The sequence below is a fragment of the Mus caroli genome, chromosome 14 (assembly GCF_900094665.2).
Source record: "Mus caroli chromosome 14, CAROLI_EIJ_v1.1, whole genome shotgun sequence".
NCBI classification, from domain to species: domain Eukaryota; kingdom Metazoa; phylum Chordata; class Mammalia; order Rodentia; family Muridae; genus Mus; species Mus caroli.
Window position 1 is genome coordinate 21,219,317 of NC_034583.1, and position 18,907 is coordinate 21,238,223.

At 40.8% G+C, this 18,907-nt stretch overlaps 1 protein-coding gene across 2 annotated transcripts in view; it reads right to left on the bottom strand.

The window, feature by feature from the left end:
- Positions 1-9,706: 9,706 nt before the first annotated feature.
- Cacna2d3 (calcium voltage-gated channel auxiliary subunit alpha2delta 3) overlaps positions 9,707-18,907 on the bottom strand; it is an 810,117-nt gene continuing 800,916 nt past the window's right edge. For both annotated transcript variants that reach the window (XM_021181598.1, XM_029469011.1), the window contains 3 exons: positions 13,022-13,134; positions 12,724-12,806; positions 9,707-10,121 (listed from right to left, as the gene is read on the bottom strand). In XM_021181598.1, the coding sequence (XP_021037257.1) occupies positions 10,029-10,121; positions 12,724-12,806; positions 13,022-13,134 (289 nt within the window). In that variant the 3' untranslated portion in view covers positions 9,707-10,028. The remainder of the gene's footprint in view (positions 10,122-12,723; positions 12,807-13,021; positions 13,135-18,907) is intronic.

Sequence of the window (18,907 nt, forward strand, 5' to 3'; positions counted from 1 at the left end):
GGTGTGTGGAAGGATGCAATGGCTTTGTGTAGGAGAAAAGGAGGGATGCAGAAAGGCAGGAGATGAGTAGGAAGGTGGGGGGGGGAGCTGTGCATTTTGAGAGTTCAGGAAAAGATTCTAGCTTTTGTTTCCTTAAGGAGAAAAGCAATATTTACTTTCAAGTCTTTAGTATTGGAATTTTACTATGAAAATGTTCAAACACACAAAGAAGTAAGATAATTTTCATGGAACCCCATGAATCACCACTTAGACTCACTAACGTATCGTCGGCATATGTTTCTCTATCTTCCCAGGCATCTATTCATTGGTCTGTAGTATGGATTTTACATGTTGGGGTGAGCTGGTTTCACACTTTGATGCATCTCCAGCAGGTGACACAGGGTGATCCATCTTGTTCTAAGTTGGATTCAGGGACACAGGTGGCAGTGAGAATCAGCAAAGAATCCCCGAGTGGGTTTTCTTGGTTGTTTGGTGAAGTGTTTTCACAGCTCGTACAAAGGCTTACATGGGGATGAAATGCTTTTCTACTATAGCAGGAAACACAAAACAATAACAACAACAACAACAATAGAAATAATACACCACCACCAACAACAACAACAAGAAAAACCCAACCAAACTCTGAATGTGTTTTGAGGAGATAACAGACAAATGTTCTGGGAGCTTGCTGTAGGGTGAGCAGGAGAAGAAGCATAAGGCAGTGGAGAAGCATTTGCATTTGGCTGCTCAGGGCTACTGCTGGGGCTGGCAAGGTTCTTTACTGAGCTAAGGAAAGATGACGAAACAAGATCACAGAAGAAAATACACAGATAAGACTGGGTCATGTTACAATTGAGATGCCTGACTACATCCAACAGGGTAGGTAAGAAAATATCTGGATCTGTGTGGGGACAGTTCATAGAGTCCACTAAGGGTAAGCATCAGCATGTAGGTGATTGAGACTGGGGCTTAGAAAGGGAAGTCCTAGGAAGGGAAAACAAACGGGACTGGAAGGGTCTGAGTACCAAATACTGATATGTGGGGTATATGTGTTGGGCACTAGAATATACTGGACATATGTGGTAGGCACTGGGATATACTGGACATATGTAGTGGGCATTGGGATATAATGGACTAAAGTGGTGGGCACTGGGATATACTGGACATATGTGGTGGGCAGTGGGATATACTGAACATATGTGGTAGGCACTGGGATATACTGGACATATGTGGTGGACACTGGGATATACTGAACATATGTGGTGGGCACATGGAGGAAGAACAGCCCGTGGGTGAGGAAAAGGGAAAGCTGGTAGGGAGGAGAGAGGGGAGATGGAGAACCAGGACAGGCAAGTGAAGGAACGGGATTGAGAACTCTTAGCCAAGAAGATTAGTGAGAAAGGGGGAGAACACAGGTGATAGGCTTGGCTCCCAAGGCTCCAAATGCCTCCCAGAGTCATCCCCAGAGCTGGAGTCATCCCCAGAGTCAACCCACCCTGGCATATGCTGGGGAAAGAATGTTACCAGACATGAGAGACAGGGAGACATGAGAGCTGACAAGTAACTGAGAAGAACAGAAGTGGGGAATGATAGGAGAAGATGGGCTTCAAGGGCGAGGGTCCTGTGTGTGTAGGTATGTAATGTATAGTATAAATATATATGTAACATGTAGGTCTATGTGTGTAATCAGTTTGTGTGTATGTGTAGTGTATAGTATGACATGTGTGCAGCATGTAGGTGTATGTTTCTAATAGGTGTGTGTGTGTGTGTGTGTGCATATTATAGTATGAATATGTGTGCAGCATGTAGGTGCATGAGTGTGATAGGGTTGTGTGTGTATGTTGTGTTTGTTGTTTGTGTGTTTGTGTGTATGGTATTTGTGTATATGTATGTCTATACCATGGGTACTATGACAGGTGCATGAGGGGGTCAGAGGGGTCAGCATCAGATGCCTCACCCTATGGGCTCACCTCCTTTTCAGTGATAGTTTTCCCTGGACTTGGAGTCCACTGTTTTGACCAGACAGGTTATGCAGCAACTGCATTATATATGTGTGTTATCTGGCCTGGCTTTTTCATACATCCTGAAGATTGAAAATAAGGATATTGTGTAGCAGGCACTATCCCTACTGAGAATGATCTTATAGGAAAGCGGGGACTACTGTTCCAAGGGAGGCAGGTGAATGCCCAGGAGCCTAACCATAAGCAGCTATGAAAAGATTGAAAATAGGCACCTGTAGGGTTGCCTCTGATAGGACAGTGATATTTCATGTTGACAGACAAAGTAGGGACAGGGAGAATTAGATTTGGTAGGATGCAATGGCAGCATCCCTGTTTGACACGTTTCTTTGCATGTGGTAAAGGTGTTTAGAGATGGGGAGTGTGGTGAAGTTGCCATGTTGTGAGAGCAATGCCTGTTTAAATCATGCTGCCCTGGATTCAATGTGTGATTGTTGAACTGGTGATGTGTTCCTCCAACCTGCTTAGCTGCTTGGGAATATGAAGAACACCATATTTAACCAGAACTACAGGCTCGTTATTGGGTAGACAGGACTGAAGATTTAAAGGGAATGTGTATGATTTTAATGGTAGATGTGTCCTACCATGGGATGCCAGCAGGCAGCTGCCTGATTGTTTCCTTATCCAGCTGACACTTTGCTGAGCATCCATAGGGGAGACTAATGCCAGCTTACCTCTTCCAGATCACTTCTTAGCATGGGTGTGAACACTGAAATTCACTAGCAATCCAAACCATCGTACCTAAGTAGCTATATCCAGAACGCTCCTTCTCTTCTATAGACAGGAAAGATGGGCAGGGCCAGTTTACCCTGAGCCAGTAGGAAGGGATGAACCTCCTAGTGTTTTACTTTTAGTAAGATTACAGTCTACTAGAAGTTGAGTTGGAAGGCAAACCTCTATGGGCTTGCTCTTGCCAAAGAGTCTATAGCTAGACATAAAGGACCAACAAGTTATTTAGAAGATGTAAGATTTGAGAAGAAAATGACCATATGCCATCTTGCTAGTAAAGACTACATTGGGAGTACCTAGGGCATCCATTTGTATGGGTTCAGAGACATTAGTAAGAGGAACAGTGTTTGTTGGGATCATTTGACGAAGAGCAGAAAAAGAAGAGATGTATTCATTGTAGTCACAGTGGCAAGAGGGACAACGGGAGTCATGTCTACCTTTTGTGCTAATGAGCTTACATGACTGTGCCTCAGGCACATGGCATTTGCTGACTTGAGACATGTGCAGTAGGTCTAATTTTCTTTTACTTGTGGAATACCACCAGCTCCAGGTTATACACCTGCTGTCCGTAGAGGTGGAATTAGGGAACTGTGAATGTAAAAGAGCTTTGTAGTTGATAATAAATTCAAATAAGGGGAGACAGGCAGGCAGACAGAGACAGAGAAAGAGACAGAGAGGAATTAGCTCATCCATGAGAACCAAGTTCTTTATGTCTGGAGCAGATGAATAAGTAGTTTTCTTGGTTATATGGAAAACAGAAAGGAGTTAGTACATTAGTTAGTGCGTGCCCCTGACTTTCTGCCCTGGAAGCATTTTCTCATTGGAAATTTCTTGAGTATTAGCAGGACTCCCTCCAGCTAGCCCTATCCTAAATAATTTTGTGTCCTACTCAAGTGCCCAGTGAGGAGCTTCCCAAGTGAGGAAGGGGCTCCTGGAAAGTATGTATCTGCTGAGCAAGAAACTAGTAGTTGGACAGCTCCAGGAGATCTGGAACTCCATTTGGCATTTGAAGGATACAGTACTCTTTTGGTTGTTGATTATGTACAGGATGAGTAGGATGATTGATACACTTCTTATTGGACATGGGAATGATCCTAGCTCAGCAGGAGAAAAGGATACAGGGGGACAATTTCCTGAGATAGACCTGTTCAGATGGAGGTCCTTGATTCAAGCTGTGTAGGATCAGCCTGAGACCTCAGATCGTTTGCTTATCCCACATGAGTCTCATCCTTTTAGAAATCAGAATGAGTGTGGAGTACTGAATTCCTCACGCCTATCTGCCCAGTCACGGTGTCCCTGTTGTAGTATGTATGTGAAGTGCGCCCTGGGCCTCTTATGCTGGAGGCTTGACCTCCAGCTGGCAGATTCAATGGCTAAGAGGTAATTGGAGCATGAGGGTTCTGGCTTCATCTGTGGATCATTCACCAATGGACTTGTAATTCAGTGGCCTTGTTGGTAGTATTAGGAGGTCAATTCTAATTCTGCTTTCTGGTGCCTTGAGATGACCAGTCTACCTTCATCTGTCCCTTCACCGTGGTGTTCTACAATACCTCAAGCCCAGAGCAACAGGACTAAGAGGGTTGACATTTCTGAAACCATGAGCTGAGATACGCCTCCCCTCTTTTAAGTTATTTTTCTCAGGCATTTATCACAGATAGTGACTGACATGCCTCTGTATCATCATTGTCATCGGTTCCAGCAACGGTCACTAAATTATGAGCACTTTGATGTCAACTCTGATACAAGCACATTCACACATTGATTCAGATGTTCACACATGATTACACTGGGGCGTAATGACCAAGGAAACTCATCTTGTTGAACAGGGTCTGAGAATTTCTGACCACAGACTAGTCAGCACCTGTGAGGGCCTTTTGTGTGGTCTTGAGAAAATACCTATCTGTGTGGGAAGCAGTCCCTTGATTTCTGAGAATGCTATTTTATCCAACCCGCTCAGATATACACATTCATCTGACCCATTCATCCATCACTGAAGGAATCTAGAAAATATGGCATGGCTGAAATTGTATGTCAAACTCAGATAAATGATGAAGAAATGAAAACACACATTTTAAAGGACTCAACAGTTCATCAGAAGTAAAAGATAGCAAATATTGTAATATATTGTAATGAATTACCTAGTGTAATGAATTACCTCAACTTTGTAATTGTTTGTCTTCCTCGTCTCCCTCTGCTTACCTCACATCTGCCATGCCCTTCCTCCTCCTTCCCACCAAACACTTATACTCTAGACCCTGTGACTAAACCCTGGGGCAGCTTCCATTCAAAGCTGGGGCTTTGAAATGTGTATTTGTAGAAGGTTGCTCCAATGTTCTTACAAACTCTGAAATTGTGGTATCTCTGTTTTTGGTAAGCTATTGCTGTCACAAGATTTTTCTAAGGGGAATTTGATCCCCAAAGAATTAAGAATCCTTCCTAAAAACTACTTGTTTTCCAACCTTACTATAGCAGAGACAGAAAAGATTTTATATATATATATATATATGTGTGTGTGTGTATATATATATGCACACACATGCACGTACACATACATACTCACACTCAAAACAAGAAATCTAACCTTGAATATAGAATGCATTCCTTCGATTCTCAATTGCATGTTAAGGGTGACATAATGTAGCACAGCAATGCTAAGCTAAATATAATGCTAATAAGGATGAGCATCATTCTAGAAGCATGGATGAATGATTTAGTGTGACTTTGATAAGTTGAGGGGAAAAGTTATGTTTTATTTACTAGTTGATATAATTGTAGCATTTCTCCGTCTAATATAACTGCATCTAACCATTTTAGAAGGAGCAATTTATCTTATCATTGCTGTTTCTAAAATTATAAAAATAAAATATATTACACTTAGCTATTTACCTTGGCACTGTGGGAAGTATATTACAGTGGGGCATTATAGTATTCCTGTTAGAACAGAAACAATGTTAGATGTTAGCATAGCACACCAGACATACTCTACTGGACCCTGTGCACAATGTATGCTTGTAACACACCCACTTTATGCACTCTTATCAATTACAACAAAGACTAATAGATTAATGGTATTGAATGTTGGCATCATTCTACAGAATCATGGTATATAAATCTGTAAATTGTAAATATTGAGATTTAGAATTCGTGTGGTCAATTAGCATGTTGCTTTACTACTCTATTGAGTACTATGGTGCAATTAGTATATCATTGAATGTTTAATACTGGGTGGAAAAGATCTCACACCGGAGAATAGAACAGAGGAAGTTCTCCCAGTATCAAAGACGGGAAAGAATTGATTTACTGATTATAATGATTTTCAAGGTTTAGCGATGTAACAATGAATTAACTGTGTCTGGTTCTGCTTTGGGGAAATAAGACCAGTCATGCTGAGGATATCTTCAGTATAGACTGGTGGGGTCTGGATTCCCACTTCTGCTGTCACTGATTAGATCGCAGGTGACCTCAGCATGGTGGACACATTGTTCTCTCAGATGTAGGGCATCTGAGTATCTGGCAAAGTGAGTATGAGAAAATTTATGCAAAATACAGTAATCCTACTGTTTCTGAGGCTCCTGTGGGTGGTGTTGATGCATTGTGGAGTGGCAACACAGAAGTCTCTGTGAAAACAGTATATGGATGCTTGGTTCTGAAACGAGTAGGCTAGACAGCACAGTAGAGTCTAAGTGTGCTGGCCTGAGTTTTGGCAACATTTGGCTTGTTAAAGAGTAACATGGCAAGAGCTTACCTGGTAGTAATGTAGATGCAACGCAAGCTCTTGGATCTATTCTTCTGGCTTCAGATTTCTGACTTTGTCCATTACTGCCTGTATGACTCAGCCTGGTAGTTATTATCGTATCTCCCAGCCTTACACCTGTTGTCTGCAGCATCCAACTTCTCATAGTTGGCACCTACACTCAGTCCCCTACTCTCTGCAACTGTGGCAATACTGTTCCACAGTTCATACCATAGGGACACACCCTTTCCACCTCCCTGCTTGCTAACTTCCTTAAAGTTTGATTGAGAGTCAGCTCCGATTTCAACATTCTTCTCTGAACTCAGAATGCAGCAGTGAAATACAGACTGGATTCCTGATTTCTTTACTATACCTGCATTCTCCTTGGGAGAGGGATGCCCTAGTAACTATCATGGGGAAAAAAAAATCAAGTGGGGAAGGTAAAATTGCTTTTATTAAAGGAGGGCAGGGAAGGCCACCTATGATAGTAAGACAGAAAGGAATGAAGCATAGAGGTATCTCGGGGTGAAATGGTGCCTTGGACAAAGAATGACAACTGCAAATGTCCTGACTGAAGACTGCCCTGCATATCTGAGGAGAAGAGAGGGCATTCTGCTCTGCCCACGTGCAAGGAAAGGAAAATGGGATGAGGTCGGAGGAGGGGTAGGGCATGAAGTAGGACTGGGTAGGGCTTTGTAAGTCATAGATAACTAAATTCCTTTACTATCATATTACATTTTCCTAAGTGCATTTAAAAACTTCAGCACACTTAGTTTGTGTTCTACTGCCTTGCATTGCATATAATGCTCCATAATATTGACCTACAGTGTGCTATTATAATGCTGGCCAGTTACCTGGCTTCAAATTCCAGCCGTGTAAACTCAGAACATTTTATTCTCTAGAGCCTCCATTGCCCTGTCTGTAAAATGGAGACAATAGCTAAATCCGCTTTGGTTTAACTTGCGGACCACAGGAGTTAAGAAAGATAGTTTCAATAGCATCAGTATGGCAGAGTCAGGCCTCAGGATGCATCACAGACTAGGTCTGCCACAGTTGGGAGCAGTTTCATTTTTATTATATGTAGTGTTCTATGAGCAGGAGGTAAGGTCATGATATTGGCAAAAATCTTCAAAGCAGCAGGAGAGCTGAAAACTCTTCCCGAGACTAATGTAAAGGAAATATAAAGCCAGATTATAGGCTGCATGTCTTCTAGGGTGTCTCTGATGAGGGGGTGTTTAAGTGGAGCTCAAATAGATAGGATGGGACAGCTATTGTGACCATCAGGGTCACAGAAGGAAGAGAAGGTGTAAAGGGCCTGAGCAAGGATCAGACCCAGCATCATCGAGGCCCAGAGGATTGCTGAGCAGCAGGATCAGCCAGGGATGGAGCAGAGTGGTACAAGGCGGCTTTAGGATGCTGGGCAGAGCACAGAGCTGAGATCTTACAGGGCCATGGATTAGCAGTTCTCCAATATGGCTTCAAGTAGCATTCCCTAGCATTTTAAATATTGCAAATGTCTGGGCTCTGTCCCTCAATAGTCAAGACTCTGGACAGAGTGCTTCAGTTACTATGGAGGAGTACGAGAATCTCTGTGTGTCACTGTAGTCACATTGGACAAGGATATGTAACTGAGCATCTGTTTAGAAACATTGCTTTTGTTGACTGTATAGAGAATGGGGTGTGGACTGGCTTACACTGTAAGTACACAAGGATGCAGCCTGAGCCAGGCTATTCTGGGGGACTTAATAACGATCACAGGCTCAGCCAGGGCTTGAGTTAAGGCACAGCCGGATCTGGTGTATGGAGGGCAGAGGTTCTGAAACCCACAGAATTATGCCTTAGTAGGCATGGTCTAGTCATTGGTAAGAACATGTTAGGTAAAAATGGATTGAGAGTTGTCTTTGGGATATGGTAGGCTGGAGAAAGTTACTTACTGGCAAAGCTGATAAAAGTAATGGCCGCTTGCTTGGCAGCGCCCTTGGAGCAGACAGTGGGAGGGGACTCCTGGGCCATTCACCAGAGCATGATAACCCACAATGCCAGAAGGCATACTGTGACTCACCTTTGCTATCTTTAGATCACAGCAAAGAGCAATTCCACTCTGCTATTTAGCTGTATCAGGAGTGTAATTATAAACACATATTCTGTATTATCAGTACCAAATTGTGTATGCTGTGATATAGTTGGCTTCTTTTTGCCAGTTCTTTGGAATTACAGTGGAGCATTATGGGTCATAAGGTACTGCTTTTGTTAAAGTTACATTATCATTGCCTAGTATCAAATAGAATGTGTTTTTATTTTGTATGAGTGACAAGAGCATTTATTCATTTCTTAGTGCACAGAAGTGAACTATGTGGATAGCCACCTTTCATGGCCCCAGGGTGGCTACCCTTTTAACAGGTGAAAGTATTGTTATATTGAGACCAGAGCCAGGGGCAAAGTCAGTCACTTTAAGGAGCATAGCAACGTGTTGTCATTATTTCCAGCAGCCATGGGACTATTTTAGAAAGAGGTAAGGCTGGTAACATTGGCTCTGTTGTTGCTGCTGTTCTGAAAGTTTAAGTGGCCTCCAGATGGCTCAGAGATAACCACGCTGTAGAGCAGAGCAGGGATTTTTTCTTTACCTAGGTGAGGAGATTGTTCCACCTTATTTGGTTACTATGATCCAGAGAATGTGTTTTCTTCGGTTCGGGAGCCAGCATATTTCAGGAATGGTTACGAGTCTGGGTAGTTTCATGTCCTGTAATATCTCAGATCTGGTTTCACCTCTTATTTATGGGCAAAGACAGAAGCCAACTGCTGAAGAAATAAGCTTTGGAGTCTTTCATGGTCATTCTTCATTTCCTCCAAGCCTTTTCAGAAGAATTTCCTGGGATTTATGACTTCTTTATTTCTCCCCTTAAATAGTTCAGGACTTGACTATTAAGAGAGCTTGTGTTCTCCTCCAAAGTATGATTCCTATTGAAGTCTAATTCAACAAACCCTGGGTTGTATGTAATGAAATCTTCCCAATGTAGAGAATAGCCTGAGTTAACTCTGTAAATATTTTTAGGATTTGAGTGGAACATCTAAAGAATTGTTAACTATTTGTCTAGATTCTGCTTTGGGGGCACATTCTCTGCCAGCGCCATCCTGGGCTCTGGAATAGGTAACTTTCTCCAACCATGTTTGTTTGTTTTTTCTTTCTTTCTTTTTTTTTTTAGACCATGCTCTCAGCCTACAAAATGAGAAATGCCAAACAAGGTGATTATGATTTTAATATACTTTATTTAAAAAGTACACAGTTTTAAATTGGTTTCCATGGTTTTCAAGCAGAAGGACACTGCCTACCCAGTACAGCCCCATTTCTGATGAAGGGTGATCATGTGGCAAATTCACATTTGCATGACTGGCAAAGTAAAAAGATAACTTTTTGTCAATGTACCTGTTAGAGTTTCTATCACGCACAGTTTAAAATCATGAGATGCTGATGGCTGGGCTATGCTTATGTCTCCTATGTCGCACCATAGTTGGGTTCACAGTTTATCCATGATTTATAGCATGCCAAAAGAACATCCCATTAGTTAGTGTCACCTTGAGAAGAGACTCGAAACCAGGGGCAGCAGCAGCAAGGCCGCCTGGGCCTGAAGACTCGATGCACCCCCACACTCTCTTGCATTCTCCTGTGGGAAGAGCAGGGGCTGGTTAGAACAGAAATGGCTTCCGAGAGGATCAGAAGCTTTGCAGTTTTTATACTGATGAGATGACTCATCTTCTTCTGACTCAGCGATGGAAGGACACGGGTTTGTCTAAGTCCCACCATGCTAGAGATCCAAATATCTAACTACAGTTGTTAATGCGCAAAATATTTAAATCACCCTTTGAATTATTTTTAATTCTTTAAATGTGTGTCAGGGCTGTGAGTCCAGAAGAGAGCATCTGATCAATTGGGGACATAGCAATTGTAACCCACCAGAAGGTGGTGCCCGGGTGCTGGGAACCACACTGTGGGTCTTTGCAAGAGCAGTATATGCTCTTAATCACGGAGCCACATCCCCCCCAGGCCCTCGTGGTTCTCAACCCTCCTATGCTGGAACCTTTTAATCAAGTTTGTCTTGTTGCAGTGACCCTCAACCATAAAATTATTGTCATTGCTACTTCATAACAGTAATATTGCTACTGTTATGAATTGTAATGGAAATATTTTTGGAGATAGAGGTTTGCCAAAGGGGACGTGACCCTTAGCCCTGGAAGTACTGATGTAGAACATTCAAGAGGCAAAGGGCTGTTGGTGTAGGAGTTTGCTGTGATCCTATAAAAGCACAATAGTTCCTAGCTGGAGAGGAATTAAGTGATGGAAAGATCCGAGCAGCACAGTCAGTACAGAAGTTTCTCCAGACACTTTCTTTTTATTTGGGGGAGAGAGACAATAATCGGTTTATGTGTTACTTTCTCTTAAATGCATCTAGACATGTTGCTACCTCCACTATTTTCCTATTCTCTTTGGCTGTTTTCTTTTTAATGGGTATTTGTTTTCTCAACCATTCTTTATATTTTGCCAAGAGCTTCTAGATGTATGTCTCTACCATTTCATGAGATTTGCCTATGTCTCAGGTGATGGGAAAAGGACCCAAAGGAAGAATAAAAAGCTTGAGACTGGTTTTGTCTATGAATTAGAGTAAGGTGTCTCTACCTATTGTTACTTTAACATCCTCGGGCTATTACTAATAAGTATCATTTGTACTTCTTTCAAGTTGCTACTGGCTTTATTATATTTTTCCTAGGTAGGTCAAACCATTTAAAACAGTTAAATGGGGCTGTTTTCTTCCATAATTTCTAGCCTTAGACATCTAATTTTTAGACTATTCATGCGGCTGCTATTTTGGCATGTAAGGCTAATCTATATGTGATTTTCTTGACTGTTTCCTTATAAAATTACCTTCTGGTTATACTGACCCCCATCTCATTATTCTAAAAACAGAGAAAGTAACAATTTTATATGTTTATCTTATATTCAATTACCCCCCCCCCCAAAATACATATCTTGTTAACTCTAGTAGCTTTTATTTTAGTTACCTGGTGGTCCAAGTATGCAGTTCCTGACAGCTATTCATTTTGAGTCAGGGTCTTACTCTGTTCCTAAGTTTGGCCTTGAACTTGTTCTTTTCCTGCCTCTGCCTCCCAGGTTCTGCAGTATAGGTGTAGCTACCACACCAAGCTCAATTCCTTATTTAAATTCAAATTGTTTATATTTGCATAGTAACATTTGGCTCAGCTCACTGAAATAGTAAAAATGTTTTTTCACCATATATACAATATATACAACATGTTGCTATCAATTTCCCTTTTGAGTATAGAAATTTAAAATTCTTAACAAACTGTAATTTATTATAGATAAAATACTGACAGTACTTAATATAGATTGTTTACTGACTTTTAACATCTTCTAAACCAGATAGCCTATAACACATTATAATTATGTGTTATTTGAACATGCACAGACATGAAGAAGGCTGAGGTGACATTTTTTCAACAGTAGGCATTAAATCTCTCTATAGTTATGGAAGTAGGCAAGCTTTCTCTTTTGTGTAGTGGTAGAAGTGGAGTTCATTTATAAACTTAGTTTTCTTTGTTTTAAAATGGTGTCACTGCAGAACGTATGCACACTCACCTTCATTAGAAGTGGGCTTCTGCACTTATCATCATAGGTATGACAAGGAAGGGGTCTGGATGCAGGTGTATCTAACCTGATGCCCACATACCTCCCAAGACACAAATGAGTACAGGCCAACAGGTTTATAGACAACAATATATTGAAGTGTCAAAAGGCTGGACAGCCCTGGTCTTGCTTATTATTCAGCTCCATTGGAGGTGACCATGTGATACTAAAATTGCCACTTTTTTTTTAATGTGAATTTCTTGTAAACAAAAGGCTATCTGAAATAAGCAGTGGGAATTCACTTTATCTTCCAGTTAAGAGAAATAAACTATGATAGAGCTTCCTTGTGCATGGTAAAATTGCAACACATCTAAAATAAGAAAGACAGAAAAAGATTTAAAAATATATATGGACACCAAAGGAAACAATTACTAAGCAGAGATGAAATAAGGCACAGATGGGCTGCGCGTATCCAGAACCACTAGCTGCCGTGTAGCCCTTTTTTTAGTTTCCTGAAAGGAATTCTTTTCTCTTGAGTCAAGGTTTTAGCTGCAGTTCTCAGTGACTATGAGGTTCTCATTGTGAATCTGATGGGAAAAGAAAATGGCAATGGTTCTCAGACTTGCCTCAGGATGGAAGCCGTGGCAGGATTCCGGACGTCGTCTGATCTTCTGAGCCTTTAACCGTTCACACTTAAGGGATTCATTATGTTGACTGTAGTTAAGGCGTGCTTCTGACAATGACTTCTCTCATTCTGAATTTCAGGGGTCAAAACTTGGCACTAAAGTACCTTAACCACTTCCCTCTGGATGCAGGTAAAGAATGGAACCTTTCCCTCTGACATGTCTCCCTCCAGTTGACTTACAGTTACTCCCCCTTTACCAGTGGCAGCCATAGTGGCTGGACCCACACACAAAAGGATATACCTGATTTCAATGGGTGCCATGGTTATAGGAGCCACGGACTCACAGAGACAGCTACTGTCCACCACCACCATGAACAGATTGCTACTCGGGATTTGCTGGATGACGAAGGACCTGTGGGAACAAGAGGTAACGAGATGGTGAGAGGCCACTTACCCTTGTCTTTAATACCAGGCTATAGTTCATCCTTGTAGAGAACTCACAGCTCAGAAGCTTGGGACAGCTGGTCACATTGCATCCATAATTAGGAACACCAAACAGTCAATTCAGGCAATCCTAGCTCAGCTCATTTTCTCCACCCTCACATAGCTTAGGATCCTTTGCCTAGGGAATGATATTTCCCACAGTGAGTGAATTTTTCCATCCCAAATAACATACTCAAGATGAAGGAATACCCATAGGCCAATTTGATCTCAACAACTGTGCACTGAGATTCTCTTCCCAGATGATTTCAAATCGTGTTCACTTGACAAGTAAAACAAGCCAGTATACCATCTCTCAAATGAAAAGATGGATGAGAGCATTTCCCTCCTGTGTGGGAAGAATTCTAATGATTTATGGAACCAGGTTCAGAGATAACCTTCCCAGGAAGTTTCCCTTTTCAGTGAGGTGCTTTAATGGAAAGTACTAAGCTGGAATAAGAAAACAGCTGTATTCACTTGATGTTAGTACGACTCATTTTGATGAGACTGGGATTTTGCCTCAGTTTTCAAAATTTACCTTTTTCATATCTAATTTTATTCCCTAGATCGCAGGACTCTCACAATGAAACTCAAGCAGGCCATTTCCTGCTTCTCTACAAAAGCCTTTTAGTTTGGTAATAGAATGTCCAGAGCCAGAAGCATCTCACTGGGCTCTTGGTTTTCTTCTGGGAGGAGTTATTCCCTTCCTTTCCCCAAAGACTGCTGTGTGCTGATGAGAATTGAGACAGTGCATCCCCTAAATCCATTCCTCGCCACTTTGTTCTTTAGCTACCCAGAAAAGAGGAGAATGTTTCCAGTGAAACTGATGCTAGACATTGAAGAGGTTCTAGAATGCATGTTAACTTCAGAACTAAGATTGTATAACACCTCCAAACATTGGTATCTGTCAGTACAACCAGGCCAACTATGGTTAGCTTGCTGGCATCACCATCTTTGCCCTGCCATGATCTGAAGAAGCTTTATAGATGTGAAAGATCTTGGTAACTGCTTGGTCTTGGTTGTCTAGAGCATTTGGAGTGTACCAAGATTTGGGATGAGGTGGGGGGGGAGCTAAAATTATCATAGTCTATCTTAGTCCTTTAATAGACATTCTCCTTAACATTCTTTTAATTATTAGAGATATTCTCTGGGAATAAGCTCAGAAGAGGCCCAACTCCTACTAACACCAAAGCTAAGAATGCTAAGATCACATCAGAAACCTTGCTTTGTTAAATGTCTCCACTAAGGTATTTGAAAAATGTATTTCCTTATTATTTTGTTTAGTTAGGTGACCTCAAAAGTTGATGTAACTTCCTCCATGCTGGAATATGTCATTCAGGGTGACTTTCAGGCCATGGTCATTAATATTTGGCTTAGAATAAATTACCTCCTCATTTTTATTAAAGCAGGCACATTATATTATGTCAACAATTTTGGTGCCTGAAATGGACCCCCAGAGAATATCTACTTTTGCCAGTCACTTGAATTGTAGTCATGCACTAGCCTGGACTGTCTGTGTCCCATATCTCAGCCCGAGATGACTCCTTAAACGGATATTGGAGAGTCTTTTCTGAGGCCAGCATCTTTGTTATGACTGATAAGTCGTATTCTTAGTTTATTGTGTTAGGGTGTCTACTGATAAAACATTTGTTGGAACTTCTGTTTCTTATCGGTTGGCTTTTGTTTTTCCACATGGCTCCTCTATTATTTATATTTGTAGTTTCATCTGTCTTTTCTTAATCGTTAAGATTTCCTCCTTTTGGTTTAGAATTATAATGTGTACCAACTTCTAAAGATGCCAGGATGAGCAGTACTTGTTCTGTCTGGCCTGAAAAGATACATTTAAGAAAGTGACTGGATTTTGTGGCTATGCAAGGGACCTTGGGATACACAGTGGTGTCAAGTTTTCCTTATCACTTTATTCCTGGGTCAGAAGAACTACTTACATTGGATTACTCAGGAGGACACACATAGGAGGTGTTGAGCTCTGTCAGCTTCCACAGACATGTAGAATAAACCCAAACATCTTCAAAATCTTTTAAATAAAATATATAATCTTGTTTGTTATAGTAGATTGAGTAGTTTTTATCAGAGTGAATGTCTAAGAAAACATAACCTAAATAGACTTCATAGTCTATTCATGGACTATAGCATTTTAGTTTTATACTATATAAAATTCCTACAACTATATTTTGCTATACTTGCATACTTGAAAATTGCATTATAAGAACTCAAGTATGATTAAGGACCACTAACTAAAAGTAGGAAGGAAAATAAATGACTTTGAGAAGAAAATGAGACATGTTTTGTATAAGACCAGCAGAACATTATCAAAATACAAAAGGAAAGTTTTAGTCTAAAACTGTCTATTTCCAAAGCTAGAGACAGGGGCATAGTACCCAGACAAGGGTGTGGTGGTCTGTGACATGTCTGAGAGAGTAAAAGGGTTTTGGCAAAGCCATGGGCCTTAGGGTATCATAGGATTTTTCTAGGGACTGAAGTGACGTCCGAGGTACAGTGATGTACATCTGATGATTTATCAGTGTTAGAGGACAGTTTCCCTAGAGCACTGCTCTGCTCCTTATAGGAGATGGTGTTACATTTCTTTTTTTTTACAGAACAAAATGGCTACATAGAGATGTCTTGAGGGGTAGTCTACCATCGTGTAAGAAGAGAAAGAATGTTTAAATATTAGCAAAGAAGAGCTGATATCCAAAATCTAGGAGAGGTGGACTAACAAAGCAAAGAACACTCACACTTCAGCTATGGTGGCAAAAGGCAAGTACCAAATACAGCAGTATGTCAGAGTCCTAGCTGCAGGAGAATTCCATGGCACGTGCAAGCATGAAATCGGTGAGGCTACTGGAGAAGAAACTGCTTTGTTGCGAATAAGGATCTGCCCAATAGCCACAGGTACCATCTTAGCTTAGCTAGTAGCTGAGCCCATGATCTTCTCAGAAGCCTTGAGTCGCTGTGTGCCTCAATAGATGGAAGACTGCCTGCCATTCAGCATACTGAGCTTTAGAATGATGGGTACCATAGATATGAACTCAAAATCTTCCTGCTATGTTCCCTACAGAAACTAGGGAAGCCACCACTTGTGCTTTCCTACACAGGGTACTAACTGGTTTCCTTACCTTTATTAAAGCAGGTAAGCGTGTTATAGTCCCCAGTATTAGCTATCTCCTAATGGAACCTCGGTAGGGTCCTTCTCATAATACACAACCACGGTCCACAATGACCAGTGCTACAGATAGATGCCAGTGAGGCCTGAGCTCATTCCATCTCATTCTGGTTGTAGGTAGCACAGACCCAATCATCTCTTATATTTTTCTTCAGAGTCTTGGAGAAGGTCTCAGTCTATGACCAGTGGCACTACAATACCTGGCATCTCTTTCTCTGAGAGACCAAAGAACAGAGCTCCCCAGATCCCACTCAGCAGAGATGTGGCAGTTATTGCCCCAAGCCCTCCTCCAGCACGAAGTCAGGCAACTATCTTCCAAAACTGCTGCAGGCAAGGCTAGACCATGGAGACAGACAACGCTGAGATCACCTGAAGCTGAAGGAGTCCCACGCTATTACCGTTCATCTCTCCTATAACCAAATCCAAAGCCACTGTAACTCATAAAAGCTGCTGAAGAAAACTGGTAAGAAAAACAGTTATAAAAACTGTTTTCAATGCAGAGAACAACAGAGACCAATACAAATATACTACTATGACACATCCAAAGGAGGACAAAAATTATCCAGCAAAGGATAGTAGCAAAGTGGTAGTAGCCATACTAGCCTTAGAGATGTATATTAGGGGTAATCTTCCAGTAATTATGTAGAACCTAATAAATAAATATGATAGTTTGAGTCACATTCCTTTGAAGAAAGACAGAAGTAAGTTTATTAAATATTATTTTATATATACTGATGATCCCAAGTAGAAATACCTAAGGAAGGCTAATCTCAGTTCTTCTTAATCTATTCCAAAAGTTGGGATAGAAGAAATTTTGTCATAATCTTTATTATATCACTATTATACTCAAACAAGAAAAAAATATACAAAACATAAACTGCTATCAGTGATGAAAACAAATGCTAAGTTTCTCAATAAAAAACCAGCAAACCAAATTCCCTAGCTCATCAAAATGTCAAATATCATGGCTCAGAAAATCATTTTAGAGATTTATAGATGATTGAATATATTCAGATTAATAAATGTGGTGTAAAGCATCAGCAAAATATCATATCATCGTAACATACATAAAAATCAATAAATATATTAATCACAATAAAGACTCAAAATCAGGCAAAAGAAGAAATAGTTCAAGTTACTAAGATTTTGGTTGCAAACTCCTGTATGTATGTATGTATGCATCTATCTATCTATCCACAGTAGTAACTGCTCTCAAGGTTGGTAGCAAAGATACTTTTTGGTTTTTTTTGTTTGTTTGTTTGTTTGTTTTTTTGCAGTGAGCGTGAGAGACTTCCTACTTGTCAAAATTCTGAAAGTTAGTGGCTGAGTACATAGCTCTAAGGAAGACATCAGTATTAATGCCCAAGGCATCAGGAACACAGGAACATTAGAGAAAAGGGAGTAAAAAGAGAGTAAATGACAGAAGACATAGAAGAATGCTGTGACATGCTGCCTTTAGGACAGGATTACATGGTTGTTGTGCTCATGAGTTTAGTGCAAGATCAATCCACTCAAAATTTCAGCATGGAGGAGGCAGGGGCTCATGGGGTCCCACTCCTGGATGAAGACTACTGTGACGGGGAGATGGAGAGTCAGTCAGTTTCCTTTATGGTAGTGCAACTGGTAGGTTTTTCATGCTCCAGAGGACAATCCTGCATCTCTGTAGCTATGTGTGCATGAGAAGCACTAATGGGATATAGTAGAATTTCAAAAGAAGGAAAAGGAAGAGGAGAAGAAGATATGAAGTTGAAGTTGAAAGGGGGTGTTGTGGTAGCATCCGGGGCAAGTTGGAGAAAAGAAATGAAGACTATATACAATCAGAGCACATTGGATGAAATTCTCAAAATGTAAAAATATTTTTTTAAAAATAAAATACATGAAGAAAAAAGCAAATTAATAATCTCTCATACATACAAAGCTAGAATCATCATAATATCTGATTTTAAGATGATAGTAAACAGAGTCTAGTAAGATGATTCATCAAAGCATTTACTGCTCTTGCAGAGGACTCAAGTTCACAACCATCAGTAGCTCCAGTGCCAGGGGATCTAACAGCTTCTTCTGGATTCCAAGGGCACCTACACTCATGTGGATAAAGTTCCCATGACACATATACACATGATTAGGATAATAAAATAAGATCCAACAATAAGCAAAAGAACTAAATAGATATTCATTCCTCGAAAGAAATCTTACAAGGAGCTAATAAGGGCATGGAAATACGCCCAGTCTCATTCATTTGTAAAAATGTAAACCCAAACCACAGTACACTGAGATGTACCTCAGTAGGAGATGGCTAAACAGACATGCATGGAGTGCTGGCCTATCTCCAGGAAGGAAAGATAAAAGCAAACGAAAACCATTGTGAGGATTCATTATGCCCCATTTAGAACAGGTATTCTAACAACAACAAACAACAAGACAGTCCAATGAATGCTGAGAAAAGGGAACACTCATGTACTGTTGGAGAGAATTATTATGGCCACCCTAGAAAGCAATATAGAGCTTTCTCAAAAAACAA